Below are 22,182 nucleotides of genomic sequence, written 5' to 3' on the forward strand. Positions count from 1 at the left end.
TGTATTATGGTCACTACTTTCCAATGGCTCCTTCACTTCGAGGTCTCTGATCAATTCTGGTTCGTTGCACAATATCAGATCCAGAATTGCCTTCTCCCTGGTAGGCTCGAGCACCAGCTGTTCTAAGAATCCATCTCTGAGGCACTCCACAAAGTCTCTTCCTTGAGGTCCAATACCATCCTGATTCTCCCAGTCTACCTGCATGTTGAAATCCCCCATAACAACTGTAGTAACATCTTTGCGACAGGCCAATTTCAGCTCCTGATTTAACTTACATCCAACTTCCAGACTACTGTTTGGGGGCCTGTAGATAACTCCCAAGAGGGTCTTTTTACCCTTAGTATTTCTCATCTCTATCCACACTGCCTCTACATCCCCTGATTCTAGTTCCCCCCGCGCAAGGGACTGAATATCATCCCTTACCAACATGGCCACCCCACCCCCTCTGCCTGTCAGTCTGTCCTTGCGATAGCACGTGTAGCCTTGAATATTCATTTCCAAGGCCCTGTCCACTAGAAGCCATGTAGCATTCTCAGTATTACCCCTGTACTGTTAAGGTCACTGTTCTTTGTGACTGAATAAGACAATTTTATATTATTAGGTTTGGGTATTTTATGGCTAAATTCTACAGTTTGCTTTCGTATGGAGACCACTGGTCAATGGTTTTGCTAGAGGCGTTTCTTTTCTGCAATTACTGAATTTGGGTTTGTATCCTTCTTAAGTTCCAAATATGGCTTATGCAAAGTAAAGATGATTTGGCTTTTTGTGTGTATTATTTCACTGATACTCAAATAAAGTATAAAGGAAGCTATTGCTCCAACACAAATACATTTGTTTATCCATCACTAATGAAAACTAAAATTGGTGACTGTGGACATTACCTCACCCAAATAGATGAAGTTTATGAAGGATTGAACCAAAGGTTTATACAATGATGTGACCTGGGCCATCATTGTGTCATTAAAGTATTCATACCTTCATGACTACTTTAAAAGGTGAAACAAAAAAATTAAGGCCGACAATTCTGTATTATAGTCTTATATTTGTCTTTACCATAATAATGCCATATGCTTAAAGGATATTACTGTCATTGAATTCCCCCACTTTCAACATCTTTCTGGTTACCATTGACCATTACCAAGAACTGGACCAATCATATAAATACTGTGACAACAAGAACAGGTCAGTTGCCAGAATTCTGTGGTGACTAATTCACTTTCTGTCTCCCCAAAGACTGTCCATCATCTATTGGGCACAAGTCAGGACTGTGATGACATACTCTCCACTTACTCGATCCAACAGCACTCAAGAGCTTGGCATCATCCTGGACAGAGCAGTCAATTTGCATGGCACCTATTCCAACACCTTTAACATTCACTCCCTTCACTTCTGAAGCATAGCTGGGTCAAAATCCTAGAACTCCTTTCCAAACAATTCGGTACAGCCCCTACACTGCAACAATTCAAGAAGGCAGCTGACACCATTTCCCCAGTGTAACAAAATCTGTCAGAAGCAGCAAAGCTCAAATCCCTTGAATTACTCAACTAAAACATTGAAGCTGTGAGTATCCAATAAGCTATTTTTGTAAACACAAAGTATTCAGTGTCATCAGGTTAATGTTTTAAAAAGTTCTCTCTTGAAGGAGGGGAATGTTATAGTTAGCTTCAAACTGACAATATCAGCAAAATCCTTATCCATTTCATTTGACAATAATGTGGACCATATTTTTGAAAATAAATTTAAATGACATCAAGGCAGCTGAACCCAAATTGGGAATCCTGGAAATAATTATAAAAAAGAGGTCAGGACGTTAAAATATATAAAGATGTGTTCCAAGAAGAGAATCAACGATTGTTCGTACAAACCCTCGAGAGAAAATAACTAAAATTTATTGGTTTTGACTGCTTAGCTCCCATAATACAAAGATATCAAACATGCGGTTCAACAGCAATAAATGTGGGGATCTCAAGTGCTCTTGACATTCAAAACCTATTACATTCCTAACAACAACCATGACAGTCATTCTGTGTGCAACAGCTATTTAATTAAACAATAAACTTAGAAATCCCTGAGTTTATGAAGCATAAAATGGCTCCCACATGTAGAATAAATGCAACAACGAAAGTCAAATCAGAAAACTCAGATACTGCAAATTTCAAGGAACCCTTTGTTTTATTGGCACTGCACCTAATGTTGGAGAGTTTAATGAAGAAATAGTTCACAGCGATCGGTGAAGACTGAAGGAAATGAATGCAGATGTGGATTGTGACTGATAAGATTAAATGGAAAAGGATAATGCAAGTACCTCTTGTCATTAACGTTCTGAGAATGTAATGTAATTTTTCCAATCACAGATACTTCCATTTATGAATAAACAACTGATTACCTTTCTTTAATACCTCAGTTGAAGTAATAGACAATGTCCACCAGATAGTTTTTAAAAAAGAGATACTGCATTTACATCATTTAACATTTGGCTCCCCCAGCTTGACATCACCTTCTGATTCTCCTTCAACGCTGGATCGCCTTTTATAATATTCTTACTGATTGTCTAAAATATTTAGATAATCCTCCTCCTTGATTTTAATTCCCAAGCTTCATAATTCTATTTTTAAAATCAAATGGTTCAAGATTTAAAACCATCTTGCTGGGTTTATTTTATGGAACAGTTTGAAATCTCTTTTCTTAATATATTGACCATATATTCTCTGCTTTCTCACTGTAAATCCAGTCGGAGACCAGTGGAGTAATGCAAGGCATTGATTCAGTATTGCATCAATTCAACCACTATAGTTATTCACTAAAAAAATTAATAATTTCATTCAGACATTGAACCTGGAGCATGTCATTGAAGTAAAGTAGAAGACACTTTGTGGCGTTACACTTCACGTGAAAGTGCTTGACACATTTAGATAGCTGAAATGAGAAATGGTTCCATTTCCTCGTATCAGTATCCCTCACATTAATGAGAACATAGTACTGTCTACTTAAGGACTGAGATAGCACCATAATCACTACTGAAGCATTGATCAGTTTGTTTGACCAGAATAGCTTTCCATGCCCCATCAAGTTTTATCTTCTGTTGTTTCAGACTCCTCTAAAACATTCCAGTGAACATGATATCTGTACGGTGCTTTTGCAATTCTCCCAATTCCTGTCGTGTTGAAATTATGCATCTTCACATTTCCCTGTGTCTCCTTTTCATTTTTTACACTTGCACACTTTACACCTGCTCCTACCCTCACAATAGCTGCCCTTTCATCCCCAAACATACTGCTTCTTTCTCTCACCACACAGATTATACTTAGCTTTCAAAGGTGCCTTCACTATCCCTTCAACAGACCCTACTCTCATATACTCCCAGAGCAGGCAACTTCAATAGTGAGGAGAGGCAATGCTACAAAAGTGGGTGGAGAAATGAAAATGGATGGACATCAGGATCGAAAATTAGATCGTATTCAATTTTTAAAAAATGCTTGGCCTCACATAGGAAACCATAGAGAGGAGGTGTAATAGATATTAAAAAACAAAAAAAATTGAAATGGCTGCAAGCATTGAAAAAGGGCCAAGGAATATAAATGTTACCTTTAAATCACATCTTATAAACAGAGAAGACAAATTATAGTGAGCAGCTTAAGTGAAATGGATCATTTCTGACCTAGATGCCCAAAGATTTATTTCTCATAAGAAACATTAATCAGGTGGAGATATTCAAAGTTTGTTCTTAAGCTAAGGAAATAAAGGCAGGACTTACCCTGCAGAGCCACTAAAGGCAGCTGTCTCACTGAGCTCTGAGCCTGTAATCCACTTAGTCTCATCCACCACAGTCCGAGTGTGAGGCAGTCTTCCAACATCCTTTATTGTCATCATGAGATGGCGTGAAGACTTTAAAATTTTCACAGCTTCATCATGGGGAATATTGAGAAAACTTCTGCCATTCACCTCTATAATCTGGTCTCCAACCTATTAAAGAGAAACCCCACAGTTATTGCAAACAATTGGAAACATCAAATGTTGGCAGTCAGTACAAAACAGCATTGTAAGCCTACTTGTACCAAATGAGATTACATTCTGAATTCCTTATTGATAGCCTTTCTTGTTGCAATTTCTTTGTAAAATATTCAATTCAAGACACTTAGATGTCACAGTTGTAGAACACATTTGCTTCTCTTTAGCTGTACCATTGTATACCAAGACATAGGTCGTGTCTCCATCTATCATCCATGGTAAGATCTCTGTAAAGCTGTGACACCTGAAGAAGGCATCTTATCGATATCAGGGCTCTTCCCATAGGAAGGAAGTAAAAAGATTGTCAGGGAAAATAATCAGGCATCAGTCACGTTTACCTTCCTAAAGACAGCTCAGAGTTAAACTCTTCATGTATATGAAGCCAAAAATAGGAGGGAAAATGACAAACGCTATTGTGAAAATTAAATAATTTGGTTTAAGTTTCAACCTCAATATCCGTTTTGGGATTTTTTATCATTTTGTTTCTCTGTAGAAATGATTTTGAAATTGAGTTACATTTGAAGGTTGTGTTTTCAAATAAATTTCACTTGTACAATTTTGAAGAGAGGACACATTGATCTAAAATTATTAAAATGTTAATGAGCTAAGACTGAGTTTGTTCCCTAAAGATGGGAAGCATTTGTTAACCTCACACCAATTGTATTGAGACATCAGAGCTCCCCCACACTTGGTAAGAACTCTCTGATTTAGGACAAATTTGTAAACAGAGCATAGGGATTGGAAGCAGAAGTATACTGACATTCAGGCTTATTGTCATCAGGTATAAGGTCCGACACAGAAGATTGGGTTGCAAAAGTATACTTAGAAACATTCAGTTTAAATAAAATTTGATCTGAAGAAGCATGACATTGTATTGGCAACTCGCACTGATCCAATTACAAGGGTCTAATCATAAATTGCTCTCTGTAATCCCTGTCATTTGAAAATAAAGTAGCTTAATAATTTGTTCTCATCTCCTTTAATTAAAACATGAATGTTGTGGGTACTGAAATATTTGGGAAGAGCATGTAAAGGGCATATTTGAACAACAGGTTATGTTGATTGCATTTTGAGAGGGTTGTGTTGCTATTTGTGTTATTTATTTAGCTTTATTCCCTTATGAGATGTAGGCCATGCAAGCTGGGCCTGCATTTATTATTCATCCCTAGTTGCCCTTGAGAAGGTATGATGAGCTGCTTTCCAGAATCACTCCAGTCCAATCTAAAGGGGCTCGTAGTGTATTATCTCTTCAAAGGCCAAGCATTACCTTGGCATCCTTAAGGTATCAATTCAACTACCTGTACAAAGGTCTTTACTCTCCCTTCAAAATAAATAACTCCATTTTAGAAAAGTAATTTTTTTTTTAATGCATGTTAGTTTCTATGCACAGATCATAAACTGCCAACCTTCAGCGTTTGAAAACGTAGGCTACTATCAGAAGCACCTTTCAAAGGTTTAGGTTCTGCAAAGAACTAGCACATCCAGTATGACACAAACCGTTTACTTATTTTGTTTTGTGAGTTTTGTAATAACTGCTTAAAGGGAAATAGTTGCCTCAAGGGCAACTAGGGATGAACAACAAATACTGGCCCAGCTCGCATTGCCCAGACCTCATAAGGGAATAAAGCAAAATAAATACAGGGTTACTAGTAAAAGGCAGAGGTACAAGACTTTTTGTATTTTTCTTTATAATACAGGCCACTTTGGAAGAAGAAGCAAGGTGAGGGAGTATTCAATGAACGGCAGGACACTGGGTAGTTTAGAGGAACTCAGGGATCTTGGGGTAATTACTGACAGATCCCTGAAGTTGGCAGAGCACGTGAATAGGATATTTAAGAAGATGTATGAGCCACTTGCTTTCTGGTATGGAGTATAAGAGCAAGGAGGTAATGTTGGAGTTGTACAGAGCATTGGTCAGGCCACAACTGGAGTATTGTGTGCAGTTCCAGTCACTTCACTAGAAGGGATACAGGGGAGGTTCACCAAGATGTTGCCTGGGATGGAGAAAGTGAGTTATAAGGAGAGACCAGATAGGCAGACTGAGGGGGGACAGATTGAGGTGTATAGGTTATGAGGGCTATTTCCCTTGGTGAGGGATCAATCATGAGAGGGCATAGTTTTAGGGTAAGGGGTAGGAGATTCAAAGGGGATTTGAGAAAAAACTTCTTCACTCAGCATGTGGTAGGACTCTGGAATGCACTGATTGGGAATGTAGTGGAGGTTGAAAACCTTACAACCTTTAAAAAAAAATTAGATGAGTACTTCAAATATCATAACATTCAAGGATATGGAACAAGTGCAGGAAATTGGAATTAGTGCTTTCTTGGTGGTAGCTATTTCAATGCACACTCGATGGGTCAAAGGGCCTTTTCTGCACTGTATGAATCTATGAAGAGTCCAAATGACCTGCTTTTGTGGTACATCATTTGATGAATCTGATTTAGCAATTTGCACAAATATATATTTTTAAAAGTAATATAAACATAGGCTGGTGAGATAACTGAGAACAGATTATCAGTGCACTGTTAATCTTGGCCAACTTTCTGAGGGTGCAATGAGGGCATTTCCCCAGTAGGAGGGCAGACAGCTCTTCACAGTTGCTGAAGGTGGAGCTTGGGCACAGCCCCAGCCCCAGCCCCAGGCACAGGCACAGAGCTAATGCCCAGCACAGGAAGGAGCCGAAAGAAATGTAGAATAAAATTGGAATGACACGCACGCACACACGCACACACACACACATATTTGATGCTAACACTTAGCATGTCCACATTTTATTGCTCATTATTGACAAATAAATCAATGCAAACATGATGAAGTCAGTTGGTGTCATCAGCCCAGGCGAGGCTTTCTCAAGTTTTTTGCACGCAACTGATCCAAGGCTTTATTTGTAAAGGTACATCATTTTTACATCTAGCCACGAGGAATACAACAGCTATTTGAGCTATTGCAACCTCATGAACAATACTGGCACCTGTGACATTGTGGTTTAGATTGTGGTTCCCAGAATTTTGAAATAATCTCAATTTTACGCAAATACTGAAGCTTTCATTAACTGTATTTCTTGCAGCTTCTCAGGTGGGGGCACAGTCTCTGTGGCATCCTGCCACATAAATAAGTTATGGAGTTTCTAAGTCTTCTCCAATAACATATGGCACATTGTAAGAATCTGAAATCTGCTTTGTTTACAGGCAGTACAGGTGTCAGGCTCAACAGATCTGGCAGCATCTGTGAAGACAAATCAGAACTGAGGAAGGGTCACCGGACCCGAAACATTAACTTTGATTTCTCTTCACAGATGCTGCCAGAGCTACTGAGCTTTTCCAGCAACTTCTGTTTTGTTTCTGATTTACAGCATCTGCAGTTCTTTCAGTTTTTATTTAGTATTAGTGCAAACCTTGAATCAATGTGGTATAAATAAGCCTGGACATGGGTCTGGAAAATAGGTTAAATAGTTTGCTTCTTTTCTCTGCTTAAAAAGGGCATTCATGAAATGTGTGGGTTTTTGTCTTGTGAAAGAGAAGAGTTGTGCATCAGTTTTGTCACATAACTCAGGAACATGTCTGGTACAAGTTTGCACAACGGGTTAAAAATTAGTCCGGCCTGTTCTACAGAACACTGCAGCTTTTGCAGGTTGGCAGCACCGCTGCAACAGCAGTTACCGTGGTAACAGCTCAGACACTGATTTGTGCATTAAGTTGCTGTGTGCTCAAAATGGCACAAATGGAAGCCTCCTTGCAGTTAAGATTAACGAATGTATAACTGATCTGAGATTTTGCTGAAAACAATCCATTGGTAAAAGCAGAAGCTGCAGAATCAAATCAAAACATCCATCAGGAAGTTCTTCAAATGATCCCCACAGAAATTGGTCAAGGCGGTGAGATATAAGGCCTTAGCTGCCATTAAACTACCCCACATATATGCTGATACAAAACAGTTTACAATATACTTCAGCAGATGACCTACAGCATAACTGAGGAAGCAATCTAACCCTTGAAGATATCCTCCTGGAGGTGTGCTTGTTCCTCACACTGAGCAACTCCATTGAAAACAATGTCAAAAACATCAAAGGCAACCCACTGTGTAAACCTACTGTTGAATCTTTTATAGTGAGGTGGAATTCTACCAGCGCTCTGCTGACATTAAAAGTTAAGCTGCAGAGAACAAAGCCTGAGCACATGTTTAAGCACTGATGCATTGCTTTGTTATTGACCTCAGTGTGAAGTGCAACATAGCTCAGCTCTATCGCTATGCTGTGTGTCATCTTTCCCATTGGAAACAGGCACCCACAGTTTTACGATGGCACTGTGAAGGCAGAGCGTTGCTTCCCTATCATCCACGCAGTTAAATTTGTCCTTGTAGAAAGTACAAGATCTTTATACAGACAAGCATATCCCTTTAACATAATTGTAATTTAGCAATAAGCAAATGTTTTCTCTCAGGCAAGTTCCCAGCATGTTGTTTGATCATTACGATTTCTTTGCAAGAATCTGATCCATCCCTCACTCTCCAACAAACAGCGCGGTAGGAAACTGAAACCTGCCTGTTCAAATAGCTTTGATTATATAAAAACTGCTTCAGGTCGAAACTTAGTATGCCCTTGCTTCAGTACGTTTCTGTGAAAGTTGCATTTTGAGCATTCCCAGCAGAAATCATCAACAGTTTATCAATATGATGGTGTAGATAATATAGAAGAGTTCAGCCCAGACTGCAGACAACACTAAGATAATACAAAATGTCTGTTTAACCTGATACAGTCTCCACTGTCATTTTAATCAAGTCTAAAATGGTGATGACTGCAAAAATTAGATTTTAAGCCATTAATTAAATGGTTAATAACAAAGTGATTTTATTTTGTTGTGACAGATGGATAAAGTGAAGAATCAACATATCACCACTCTGGCTTTACATGCCAATAAATGGATTCTACTGAGGGAACAAATCCCAAAAGTGTGATGGATGGGAAGTGTAAATAAAGCAGAGATAGCATCTGTTTTTTGTGGGATTTTGTTCACTGGCAAAATCAAATGCTGAGGCTGATTCATGATTCTTGTTTAAGTGAAACTGTCTTTATTGAAGGTCTTTGCTTGTGCTCAAGAGATTGGAGAGGTCAAGAAGGAATCTGGTCAATCCAGGCATTCTGTAGCTCTGTCATTAGCTGGTCGATATCTCTGTTTCTCTCTCCACAGATGCTGCCAAACAATCTGTGCTGTTTCCAGCATTTTCTGTGTTAGTTTCAGGTTTTGTTTTTGGATCATTATCCAGGTTCATGTTGCCAGTGGTGAAGTAAGACTGAAGACAACAAATGTTGAAGAGTTGTGAGTAATCTGCCAACAATTCACAATGTTAATGACGGACCAAGTTTCTCAATATCAGGACAAACCTTGCACCACATTTGGCCAGGAGACATTAAGCACAGTTGACAGTGTGATGCATTTTGTTACAATTGGCTCCAATCCCTCATGCTAATAATGAAGTATTGCTGAGGTTTTAAACTGGCCAAAAGGCCCTTCAATGAAAACAAATGCATTCCTTGGCCCATGAGATTGCCAAGAAGATGGTATTTATTCCAACACTATTTGATACTAAATGTCCTCATAGAATTGCAAGAGATCATTTATCCCTCATATTTGTCCTTGTTGTGTGACTCAGTGTTGTCTTTCCTGCTGCATTTTCGAATGTTATAGATTCAAATCCACTCCAGGAACTTAGTCTAGCTGGCACAGTAGGGCACAGTGTAAGCAGTGCTACATTGTTAGATAGGTTTAATTCACCCGTGGTGTTCTAGCATGGCCATGTCTGAAAATTCAAATAGATCTGAAAGATTGAAGACAAATGAATTCTCCCAACATGCTGCTCAACATTTGTTCCTCAGCAATGACTGATCAAAGCAACATGACTGGTCACTTATTTCTATTTGGAGTATTTCGCTTTATGCAGTTTGGCTTTTGTGGTTAACTTGAAAATGACTACACTTCAACTCAATAGATATGAAGCACTTTAGCATCACATAATAACATAAAATAATACTGCAAACACAAGCCCTTCAATACTTTATTTTCCTTCCTCTGTCTTAGCAAAGAGAGACAATACATTATCAAACCTTTTATAACTTCTATTGATTTACTGCAGAATCATCTATGAGCCTTGATGAGAGAAACTTGTATGCAAGCATTTCCCTGAACACAGCACTCATATTTATTCATGTAATTCTGGTCATACATGATAACCATGTTGGCTATCAGTCAGACAACTGACAAAATGTCACTCTGCATTTGCTGAGGGTCTTTCACTCCTTTTTGAAAAGCACATATACATAAATTATACCCAAAGGCTGAAATTTTCTATTTCGGAGCTAAAATTTAGTGTGGAGGTGTTGGTGTTGGACTGGGATGAACAAGGTCAGAAGTCACATGATGCCAGGTTATAGTCCAATAGGTTCATTTGAAATCACAAGCTTTTGGAGTGCTGCTCCTTCATCAGGTAAAGTGAAGCATACAGGCTCAGAGATCTATAAGCAGAGAGATCAAAAGATCATAAAAATGATGTGATTGGAGAGTCAATAAGCTGAATAAGAGGACTCTGCTGGTGATGAAAAGCGTCAGATGGTGTGAGTAAAGTGTCAACAGCTGAACAGTAAGTGAAGGGGATGAAATATAATCCAATTAATTGAAGCGGAGAGATAATTACAGTAAAAAAAAAGGTAGAATAACACAATCGGTAGAAGAGTCGGATGCTGGGGGTCTAACCAAAGTAACAAGTAATCCAACATTGAGATCATAACAAGTTATCAAGGTGATGGTATTAAAACGACAGTAAGGAAGATTTTACAAATACAGAACAGTATAGTGAGATTACATGTAACACTATATAAACTCAAGATCATGGTTGAGGTTGTCTTCATGGGTACGGAACTTGACTATCAGTTACTGCTTGGTGTCTACATTGTTGTGTATCTCAAAGGCCGCTTTGGAGGATGTTTACCCAAAGATCGGAAGATAAAGTGTCCTTGACCGCTGAAGTGTTCCCCGAATGGAAGGAAGTACTCCTACATGGTGATTGCTGCGCGGTGTCCATTAATCTGTTGCTGTAATGTCTGCTTGGTCTTGCCAATGTACCATGCTTCGGGGCATCCTTGCCTGCAGCGTCTGAGATGGACAACATTGGCTGAGTTACAAGAGTACCTGCCGTTTATGTGGTGGGTGGTGCTCCCATGATATAATCCATGCCGATGATCTGATGTGTCTTGCAGAGGTTGGCGTGGCAGGGTTGTGTGGTGTTATGGTCCTGATGGCTGGGTAGTTTGTTGAGAACTATGGTCTGTTTAAGGTTTGGCAGCTGTTTGAAGGCGAGAAGTGGAGGGATGGTCTTGGCAAGATGTTTGTCACCATTGATGACATGTTGATAGCTGCGAAGAACACGGTGTAGTTTCTCCGCTCTGGGAAGAACTGAATGATGAAGGGTACTCTATCAGTCATGTCCTGTGTCTGTCTTCTGAGGAGGCTGTTGCAGCTTTTCACTGTGCCATGTTGGAGCTGGCAACTGGAACTTAACAGTAGTTAAAATTTGGCAAGAAGTGTAGTCGATGGGACCATATCAGCCACTGCCCTGGATAATTTTTCTCATGTGACCATGTGCTTCTCAGCTTTGTAGCTGGATTGATTAATTCCAGTGAGTTGTAATGAAATGCAAATACATGTAGACAGGCTTCTCACTGCCTGACGGTGAGAAAGTCATCTTGTCATCTCCGATGGGGAGAACCTGATATTTAGAAGCTTGCCTAATTGAGTCATCACACTCATCATTATTCTTGTCACCTCTAGAAGTGGAAAATCACACCCAAATTCACCATATTTACCCAAACTGGTTCTAGCTGGGTCACCTCTGGTTTGATCTTCAGTTTAATACTTATTCCCAGCTAGAATCATCACCAAACATCAGAAAGCAGCTTATGTCAAGTTCTCGCTTGAAGGTGTAACAGTTGAAAAATGGATAGGTGATGGAATCTGTGTCTTCTTCTGGAACTGTGCTAATACCAGTAGTTATATTAATTGCCAAGTGGCTGGGGAATAATTAGACCCACACTGTGGCTAAAGTATGGGGCATCAGTGGCAGAACATTTTGTGAGTGAGATCAAATTCAATCAGACTTAGAATAGTTATGGCAAGGGATAAAGATAAATAAGGATTAGGTTCTCAGTTGGAGAAAGGCCAATTCTAATAAGTTAGGGTGTAATTTTGCAAAATGGAAATAGAAAGCTAATTTAAGGAAAATTAGTGAGAAGCATTCAAAGAAAGGAAAATAGGCATTCAGAACAAGTACCTTCCCACAAAGAAACAGACTAGGAGCCCAAGAGCTTTGAATGTCAAGAACCACTCAGCCACTTTGGAATCAAACCTGAAGTTTTAACCTGCAAGGGACATGTGAGCAAATTGCTGATGCAGTTTTCATATAATCAGATATTTTTCTTCAAACTTCGAAACCCTGAGACAAAAACAATTGCTTACTATTTTACTAGAGAATTTGCTCCTTATTAAATGAAAACAATAAAATCCAATTGGCGTAAACTGTAAATCCACTGACTCCCCAAAAACAATCGCCTTGTCATGTTCCATGTCCAATTTCCTTTAAGCGTTTTCTCATAGACAGCTTGTTCAATATCAATATCATCATGTCTGTGTTGGTGAAGTGGTTTATCCCAGCTATGTTTCAGGGAGTCATCACTCTATTTAGTGATTTCAGCATGTCATCCCCAAACCTGAAACTGACACAACTTTCAATTTCCTTCGCCTTACTTTGGTCCTTTACTTGAAGAATCTCGATGACAGTTTAATCAATCCTCCCCCGTCCAACACAGCACGATTGAATGAGTCTTCAACCAGACCATTCATTAATGGGCTGAAGCTTTTTGCAACTAGTATAATCCCCTCTGCATGAAGAGTATCACCCTCTGCTCCTTCCAAAAGTTATATGTTGTGTGCAGTTATTGCATAATGCCTTTTTGAGTTAAATCTAAAACACCTGTTGACTATACTCAGCATTCTAAGACTTCATTCTTTTAATATTGTTCCCCAATTCCTATCATCTCTGATAACTGCCAGAGCCACCTCTATCCCCGGTCATTTTACAATTGTTTCTCCTTTTCTATTCACATTTTCAACCTGCATCTGGACAGTCTCACATTGCCACTACCATTGAATCCTCTGTTCTTTGTGATATTTCCCACTTGAGCCATGTAAGCCATTGAGATTGAACATTTTCTCTCAAAGTTTTTTATAAAGCTTCTGACATCTGCTCCAAATCTGGAATATTGTGTGCAGTATTGGTCTCCTCATTTAAAGACAGATGTAAATGCATTGGAGGCAGTTCAGAGGAGGTTTACTAGACTAATTAGGTGTGCTGTTCAATAAGAAGAGCCTGTATAGGCCAGGACTAGTATCCCTTGAGATATAGTTGAAACTTTATTGCTGGAACAGCACAGCAGGTCAGGCAGCATCCAGGGAACAGGAGATTCGACGTTTCGGGCACAGGCCCTTCTTCGGCCTGTGCCCGAAACGTCGAATCTCCTGTTCCCTGGATGCTGCCTGACCTGCTGTGCTGTTCCAGCAATAAAGTTTCAACTTTGATCTCCAGCATCTGCAGACCTCACTTTCTCCCTTGAGATATAGAAGACCAAGAGGTGACTTGTTTGAAGCACACAAGGTCCTGTGGGAACTCAATAGAGTGCATTTGGATAAAGTGTTTCCACTAGTGGGAGCATATAGAATAGAAATTGGGAGCAATATAGAATAAAACTAAAGGGGTTACCCACTGAAGATAGTGATAGAAGAATTATTTTCTCCCAGAGGATTGTGAATCTTTGGAACTCTTCCTCGAAAGGCAGTGGAGGCAGAATTTTTCAGTATTTTTAAGCCAGCAATAAATCGATTCTTAACATGAAAAGGGATGAAAGGTTTACCAGGAGTAAGTGCAAATGTGGAGTTGAAGTTACTGTTACATCCAGCATGATCATATTGAATGAGATAGCAGGCCCGAAGGCCAAATGACCTACTCTCACTCCTCGTTTGTAATCTATTTTCTCCTAGGCATGCTTCTTTCTAAAAATCGAATTCCAATTAATGCTCAGAGTTTATCCATATTAGTCAATTTAGCACAGTCCAACAATTTAGCAGCAAGCACTGAATTAGAAATCTTCAAATAGAATTTATGCAATCTTCAGTTTAGTCTGTTAAACTTCATTATACATTCCTCCATGGAATATCCATCTTGCTTTCTAAATTTATAAAACTCTGACTATGCCTCAGATTTCATTTTTTCCATTGATTGTAAGGTTCGGCTTTACAAAACATTGGCGGGAACTGTGTGTTCTGTTATTGCTTGAAGAGTTCAGGGCCTGGATGAAACCGCACAAGCAGCTGCTATGTGCAGTCAAACAGAGAGAGGCTCAAGTCGGGGATGCATGCTGTAACTTCAATTGTAGCTACCAAATAAACCACACGAGATTTTCAAGTCAACTGAATCTATTCTACTTATCACGAACAGAAGAACTGGGTTTCAACTATTGTCTTCAAAGTAACTCCAACTACAATCCTCAGGCTAAAAGGAACTCTTAGTTTCCAATCTTCACCCTGACGCAACCATCATCTGCTTCCACGGTCAATTTGGGTCTATCCCAGTCAGTGAAAGTGAAACCAGAACACATTTCCCTATGGATAGAGTTTATTCATTATTCTGTCCTAAAGCTTGAAACAAGAAAAAAACCAAAGAAATGTGGAACTCAGAAATAAAAACAGAAATTGCTGGAAAAACCTCAGCAAGTCTGAAAGCATCTGTGGAGAGAAATCAGAGTTAATATTTTGAGCCCTGTGACCCTTCATCTGCGGTGTTTTTTTTAAAGTTCATTCACAGGATGTGAATGTCACTGGCTAGGCCAGGATTTATTGCTCATCTGTAATTGCCCAGAGGAGAGTTAGGTATCAACCACATTGCTGTGGGTCTGGAGTTACATGTGGGCCAGACCAGGTGAGGATGGGTTTTTCCTGACAATTGACAATGATATGATGGTCACCATTAGACTCAGAATTCCAGAGTTTTAAATGAATCCCAATTCTACCATCTGCTGTGGTTAAATTTGAACCCAAGTTCCCAGATCATTGCTGAGGCCTCCTGGATTAACAGTCCAGCGACAATATCACTAGTAGCCTCTCTGGATTTTCTGATGAAGGATCACTGAACTCAAAATGTTAACTCTGCTTTCTCTCCACAGATGCTGCCAGACTTGCTGAGAATTTCCAGCAATATCTGTTATTTGCTCCTTCCGCACACCAGTTTCGTCTCCAGATATTTTCTAATCAACCTGTTCAACATGTGATGGCACAACTCTGGAACAGGCCTTTAGATAGTCTCAGAGGCAGGGACACTGCCACTGTACCAAAAAAGCCCTTATCAGTTCGCTGTTTACTTTTTTTTATCCAGTGATGCTATTCCACACCCTCTGAATATTTTTTACCACCACCAAATCACCCATGTTTCTGATTAAAAGAACAATTTACAAGCACAGCCCATCAGTGGCTGCCTACTCCTTCTTTGTAATTAGCCATTTATTAATCAATTAACCTCACTGACTGGCTTAACCACTTGCTATCTTAACAGCAAACAGGATATGAAAGATAAGAAAGGCAATCTTCCGTTAGATACTGAGAGCTCAAGTCTGCAAATGTCTAAAGAGTTATTGAAAATATCGACATGGCATTGAAAAGGAAATTATGAAAGTATATTAGCAAGTAAAATCAAGTAAACTTTATCATAAATACATGAATAGTAAGACAATAATAAATAAAGTAATACTGCCTATTAGCGACCAAAAAGGTAACCTGCATAAGGAGGCAGAGGAGGTGGTTATGATCTTTAATGAATGGTTTGTGTCTGTCTTCACAAGTAAAGGGGAATGATACAAACAATGTAGTTGCAGAGGAGAAATGTGTGATGTGAGCACAGTGGAAGATGAAATATTAACAGATTTAACATCTTTGAAAGTGATTAAACCACCAGTCTTTTATGAAGAGTATCCCAGGTTGTTAAGAGACTGAGGGGGAGGTTGGAGAGAGAACAGCTAACTATCTCGATTCAATCCTTTTTGACTAAAGAATGGAGAACTGCCAATGATGCATCATTAAAAAGAGAAAGCAATAGACAGTAATTACAGGCCAGTCTGCCTAACTTCAGTAGTGGGCTTATTATTGTTCATCATATAGAAGGATGCAGGTTAATCAATGACAGCGAACACAGACTTCTTTTTAAGGAAGAGCTACATGACCAACATGATTGAATTTTATGATGAAATAACAAGGACAATTAATGAGATGGCACATGTAGGTTATGTGCATTTTAGCAAAGCTTTTGATTAGGTTGCACATGGCATTAGTGAAGCATATGGTCAGAAAAATAAAAGTGCACGTAAACCATAGGAAAATGGAAAATTGTATCCAAATTGAATCTGTAGCAAGAAACATACAGAAATGGATAATTTGTGACTGTAAGGCTGTTTACAGTGGTGTTCCACATCTTGCAGAACTTGGTTCCTCACTTTTTTTGGCATATATCAGTGATTTAGACTAAAATGGAGAATGCATGACTAAGAATTTGGTAGCTGATGCATAAGTCAGCAATACAGTTGACGGGGAGAAAGTTGTAGGCTGCAGTGCTATAGATTGGTCAGTTGGACAGAAGTGTTTTACTTAATCCATTGACAGGATATGGGTATCGCTGGCTAAGTCTATACGTATTGCCCGTAATAAATGTCTTTGAGAAGATAGTGGTGATTTCCCTGCTTGAATTGCCATAATCTATGTGGTACAGCTACATCTACTTGCTATTAGGAAGGAACATGGGAACAGGAGTAGGCTATTCAGCCCATCAAGACTGCCTTGCCTTTCAATTAGATCATGGCTGATTTCATTGTGTCCAGAAACTTAATGATTTCTGACTTGAACATGCTCAGATTGAGTGTCCACAATCCTCTGGGGTAGAGAATTTCAAACACTCACTACACTCTGAAGAATTTCCTCCTCACATTGGTCATTAATTGACTACCTGCATAATGAGGTGATGTTCCCTGGTGCTCGTCACCAGGCAGGCAAAACAGCCTATGTACCTCCACTCTGTCCTCCTCTTATATGTTTCACTGAGATCACCTCTTTGAAACTCTATGGAAACTCTAGTTTTATCAATCTTTCCTTATTAAATAGCAAGACAATCTAGGATTTTGACACAGTGATAGGGAAAGAACAGCAATATAGTTCCAGATGAAGAAAATGTGTGACCTGGAGATGAAGCTGAAGGTGGTGGCATTCCCACACATCTGTTTCTAGGTGGTGGAGGTTGTAGGGTTGGAAGATGTTGAAGGAGCCTCAGTGAATTTCTGCAGTGCATCTTGCAGATGGTATATCCTGCTGCCATTGTGCATTATTAATGGAGGGATTGGATGTTGAAGGTGGTGAATGGAGTACCAATGGCAAGTTGTTGGACGGTGTTGAGCTTCTTCAATAGTATTGGAGCTGCACCCATCTAAGTAAGGAATATTACATCATACTTGTGCTTTATAGGTGCTGAACAGGCTTTGGAGAGTCAGGATGTGAACTACTCACTGTAAAACTGTCAGCCTTTGACCTGTTTAGCTGGCCACTGCATTTATATGAAGGATCCAGTTGAGTCTCTGGTAAATGGTAACTGCAGGATATGTATGATTGATGATTCAATAATGGTAATGCCATCAAATGTCAAGAAGCAAGAGTTAGATCCTCTTGTGCTTCTGTATATGAGGAGCTGCAACTACTACAGAAATTTGTTCATCAGTGATCATCCCCACCTCTTGTTTAATGATGGAAGGAGGATCATTGATGATGAAACTGGAGATGATTGAGTGCGGGACATTACACTGAGGAGCTCCTCAGGATGTCCTGGGGTTGAGATGGTTGACCTGCAAAAGCATAACCATTTTCCTTCATGCTCATTATAACTCCAAACAAAAGAGATTTTTTTTTCCGTTGATTTCCATACTCTGCAGCTTTGTAAATGCTCGTTGATGCCTCACTCAATTCCGTACTGCCTTGGTGTGGAGGGCACTTCTCTTATCTCGCCTGGTAATGGGTATTCAGTGTGGACGAGTGTGCAGTAATACATATAGAGAGGCTGTGCAAGACAAAGGGATGCATAATAAAGTGTAAAATGCTGGGGAGGGTCAAGGAACAGAGGTAATGTGAAGTGCAACCCCACAGATGCCTGAAGGTAACAGGGCAGGTTATAGGCAGATACGTAAGAGGTTGAGAAAACATATCCAATTTTTTTCTTTCTTAGCTGAGGCATGGGAAATTCTATTGGAATTGTCTAAAACAATAGTTAGGTTACAACTAGAGAATTGTGCACAGTTCTGGTCACTTCATTACATGGAGAAGTGCACTAGAGAGGGTTCAGGGAAGATTTCTGAGAATATTGCCCTTAATGTTGAAGTGTGGTTGTGTAAAGGCTTAAGAGATTGACTTTGCTTTCTTTGGAACATAGGAGGCTGAGGGGTGATTTAACTGAGGTGAACAAAATTTCCTAACCCTGGTGCTATTTCCCTTAGCAGAGATGTCAATGACAGGGAACATTGGTTTAAAGTAATTGGTGGAAGGATTAGAGGACAATTAAGGTCAACCTGTCAGAGAGTGGTGAGGCCTCACTATCTAAGAGCATGACACCTGAGAAACTCATTTATTTAAACCAGAAATACCACAATGTGCTAGGCTACAAATGCAATAAAGCCAGTACTCTCAATGTTTTGTACACTTCTATGATGCGAGTAATAACGACAAGTAATAACACAGCTGTGGAAATATTCAGCACTTTAGATTTTATATTGTTGCATGGAATTAGCAAGATAAGAAAAAGGAGATTGAGGCATACAGGCAGGATCTTCTTACAGGCAGCTCGGTTCGGTGCTTACAAAATTCATCATCATTGACAATTGAATTGATTACAAACACCGTTGGAAAACTCCATCTGTTAATTAGTCCAGAGCAAGCTAATTTTAGCTCTGTCAAACTGACAAACAAAGGTTCTGGTTTGAACACTCTCCCACCTGATGCAAACTGGGCAGAAGTGGAGAACAGCAGTTAAAATGATGAGCGGGACATACTGGTCCAGCCCGTTCCCACTCCAAAGTGACCTCCCTGTCAGTGACTATCAGGACACCAATCACTGGCCACTGTGATCTCCATTAACATTCAGATACAATTCCATTGATGTCAGTGGGACATGGCCTGCTACTTTAAATGAAGACCATTCAATGCCGTCATTGCCAGGCCAAACCTGACAGGAACTTGATCATGGGTCATAAGAAGGCCATGTTTAACTTTATTTTTAGGTTTGTATGTGGACCAGAGGGAGCTTTTTAGTCACTACCCATCCCTCAAAATAAGACTGCCTCCCCACTACAAACTCAACACTTATCTGTTAGGCACTGTTCCTTGTGATTGTCTTCAGCCACACAAATTCTCACCCCAATCCCGACTCAGGCGACTGACTGTGTGGAGTTTGCATATTCTCCCGGTGGGGGGTTTCCTCCGGGTGCGTGGGTTTCCTCCGGGTGCTCCGGTTTCCTCCCATAGTCACAAAGATGTGCAGGTCAGGTGAATTGGCCATGCTAAATTGTACGTAGTGTTAGGTAAGAGATAAATGTAGGGGTATGGGTGGGTTGCGCTTCGGCGGGGCGGTGTGGACTTGTTGGGCCGAAGGGCCTGTTTCCACACTGTAAGTAATCTAATCCACCTGCCGGGGAGTGATTTCTGTCGGGTCCAGCCTGGAATCAGGTCCCCTGAGATTTACTGCTTCTCCCTACCTTGACATGCAAGTTTGGAATAAGCCCAGTCAGAAAGAAATCATGGCCAAAGGGTTCAGAAAAGATTTGCAAGGATGTTGCCAGAGTTGGAGGATTTGAGCTTTAGGGAGAGGCTGAACAGATGGGCTGTTTTCCCTGGAGCATCAGAGGCTGAGGGGTGACCTGACAGAGGTTTATAAAATCATGAGGGGCATAGATAGGGTGAATAGTCAAGGTCTTTTTTCCCAGGGTAAGTGAGTCAAAAACTAGAGGGCATAGGTTTAGGATGAGAGGGGAAAAGATTTAAAAGGGACCTAAGGAGCAATTTCTTTTGTGCAGAGGGTGATGCATGTATGGAATGAGCTGCCAGAGGAAGTGGTGGAGGCTGGCACAATGACAGCATTTAAAAGGCATCTGGATGAGTGTGTGAATAGGAAGGGATATGGGCCTAATGCTGGCAAATGGGACGAGATTAATTTAGGATATCTGGTTGGACTGAGAGGTCTGTTTACGTGCTGTAAATCTCAATGACTCTATAACCTGAACTTTAAATTATCAACTGTGCAATTTTCACAAGTTGATCCAATGTTCTTGTTACCACTTTTCTGGTAAAATGTCTCCAACTGACTGATTATGATAGGTGCATTTGCATTCTCTTTAACATCATTTCCTCTATTAAAAAACCAAGGTAGAGTTTTAGAAAATTAAAACTTCAGTCAGGTCATGTTAAACTAGCTCTATTCTTTCAGAAGAGAGTGTATAATCTGCTCCTCAGCAACCAGTTTTTAAGACAAATGTTTAGACGACAGATTATTGAAGTTGTACTCACAACCTATGCTCTGTAATTAGGGTTCTTTGTTAAACTGACCATAATATAGGGCACAGCAGCCAAGTACTATCAGCTATTGAAACCAGTGAGCAAGAATTCTTGGGCTCAGCAGAACATCCCTGGCAATCTCTTTCCATCTCGATGCTCCCTTTACAAACAGCCTGTTATATCAAGATAACATATCTGAAAAAAGCCCTTTTATTGAATCTCGTTTTGTCAGATTGATTTAACAACAGCCACCTAGCCATTAAGAAGTACATCAGAACAATCAGTTGACTTTTGTTCCGTACATTATTTTCCATTTTTGGCTCTTTCAGGTCTTTGTATTGTATAGGTTCAGCCAGGAGTGAACAAAGCAGGTGCCAAAAGATTTACAGAGATATAAGAAAAATAAATTGCTTCGCACAAAGAGTTATAAAGTTCTGTTATATACTTTCTGAAATGGGAAGAATCAGATTCCATTTTAATTTTCAAAGAGCAATTTGGTACGTGAGGGCTGGATACTTCAGTTTAAAAGATAGCTACAGTATAGTTCAGAATAACACCAATAGCAACAGTTCAATTGCTGTTCCTGAGGTAGACTTGGGATCTGTCTCCTCATCCTGTCCTCAAGCATAGACAGCAATGACAAACCGCCTCTGCCAAACAACACCGCTAAGAAGATGACTCGGGATGAAGTATTAACAGAGAGTGAACCAAACATCTGTTCTTAGGTAGAGGAATCAAACTGTATACCAAATACTAATTGGGCACTTACTTGAAGAGGGCTAATTTGCAAGGTTATGGAGCAATAGCTGGGGAAGGGAACTAATCCTACGATTCTATGTAATGTAGAAAGTACTCGCTCTTCAAAATTGATTTGCAATACTTTAGGGCAGTGGTTAGCATTGCTGCCTCACAGCACCAGGGACCCGGATTCAATTCCACTCTGTTTGCACATTCTCCCTGTGTCTGAGTGGATTTCCTCCGGGTGCTCCAGTTTCCTCCCACAGTCCAAAGATGTGAGGGTGAGGTGGATTGGCCATGCTAAGTTGCCCAATATGTCCAGGGATACGCAGGCTAGGCTGGTTCACCATGGTAAATATAGGGTTATAGGGTAGGGGCGTGGGTCTTGGTGGGCTGCAATTCAGAGGGTCAGTGTGGACTCAATGGACCAAATGGCTTGCTTCCACAGTGTAACGATTCTATGATAATTGAAAAGCCGAATGACATCCTTCCGTGCTACAGAGTGCAGTCTTTAGAGTGAGTGAGCCTCTGCCAATGAGAAAGCTGCTGGATCAAATGCCAAGGAGTGACCCAGTAGACCTCTTAGAGGAAAAAACAATGACTGCAGATGCTGGAAACCAGATTCTGGATTAGTGGTGCTGGAAGAGCACAGCAGTTCAGGCAGCATCCAAGGAGCTTCGAAATCGACATTTCGGGCAAAAGCCCTTCATCAGGAATAAAGGCAGTGAGCCTGGAGCGTGGAGAGATAAGCTAGAGGAGGGTGGGG

The 22,182-nt window shown here is 40.1% G+C and overlaps 1 protein-coding gene across 6 annotated transcripts in view; it reads right to left on the minus strand.

The window, feature by feature from the left end:
* whrna (whirlin a) overlaps positions 1–22,182 on the minus strand; it is a 214,512-nt gene that overhangs the window by 102,070 nt on the left and 90,260 nt on the right. For all 6 annotated transcript variants that reach the window (XM_043720018.1, XM_043720016.1, XM_043720015.1 and 3 more), the window contains one exon: positions 3,755–3,963. In XM_043720018.1, coding sequence (XP_043575953.1) covers positions 3,755–3,963 — 209 coding nt within the window. The remainder of the gene's footprint in view (positions 1–3,754; positions 3,964–22,182) is intronic.

The sequence above is a fragment of the Chiloscyllium plagiosum genome, chromosome 30 (genome assembly GCF_004010195.1).
Source record: "Chiloscyllium plagiosum isolate BGI_BamShark_2017 chromosome 30, ASM401019v2, whole genome shotgun sequence".
NCBI lineage: Eukaryota > Metazoa > Chordata > Chondrichthyes > Orectolobiformes > Hemiscylliidae > Chiloscyllium > Chiloscyllium plagiosum.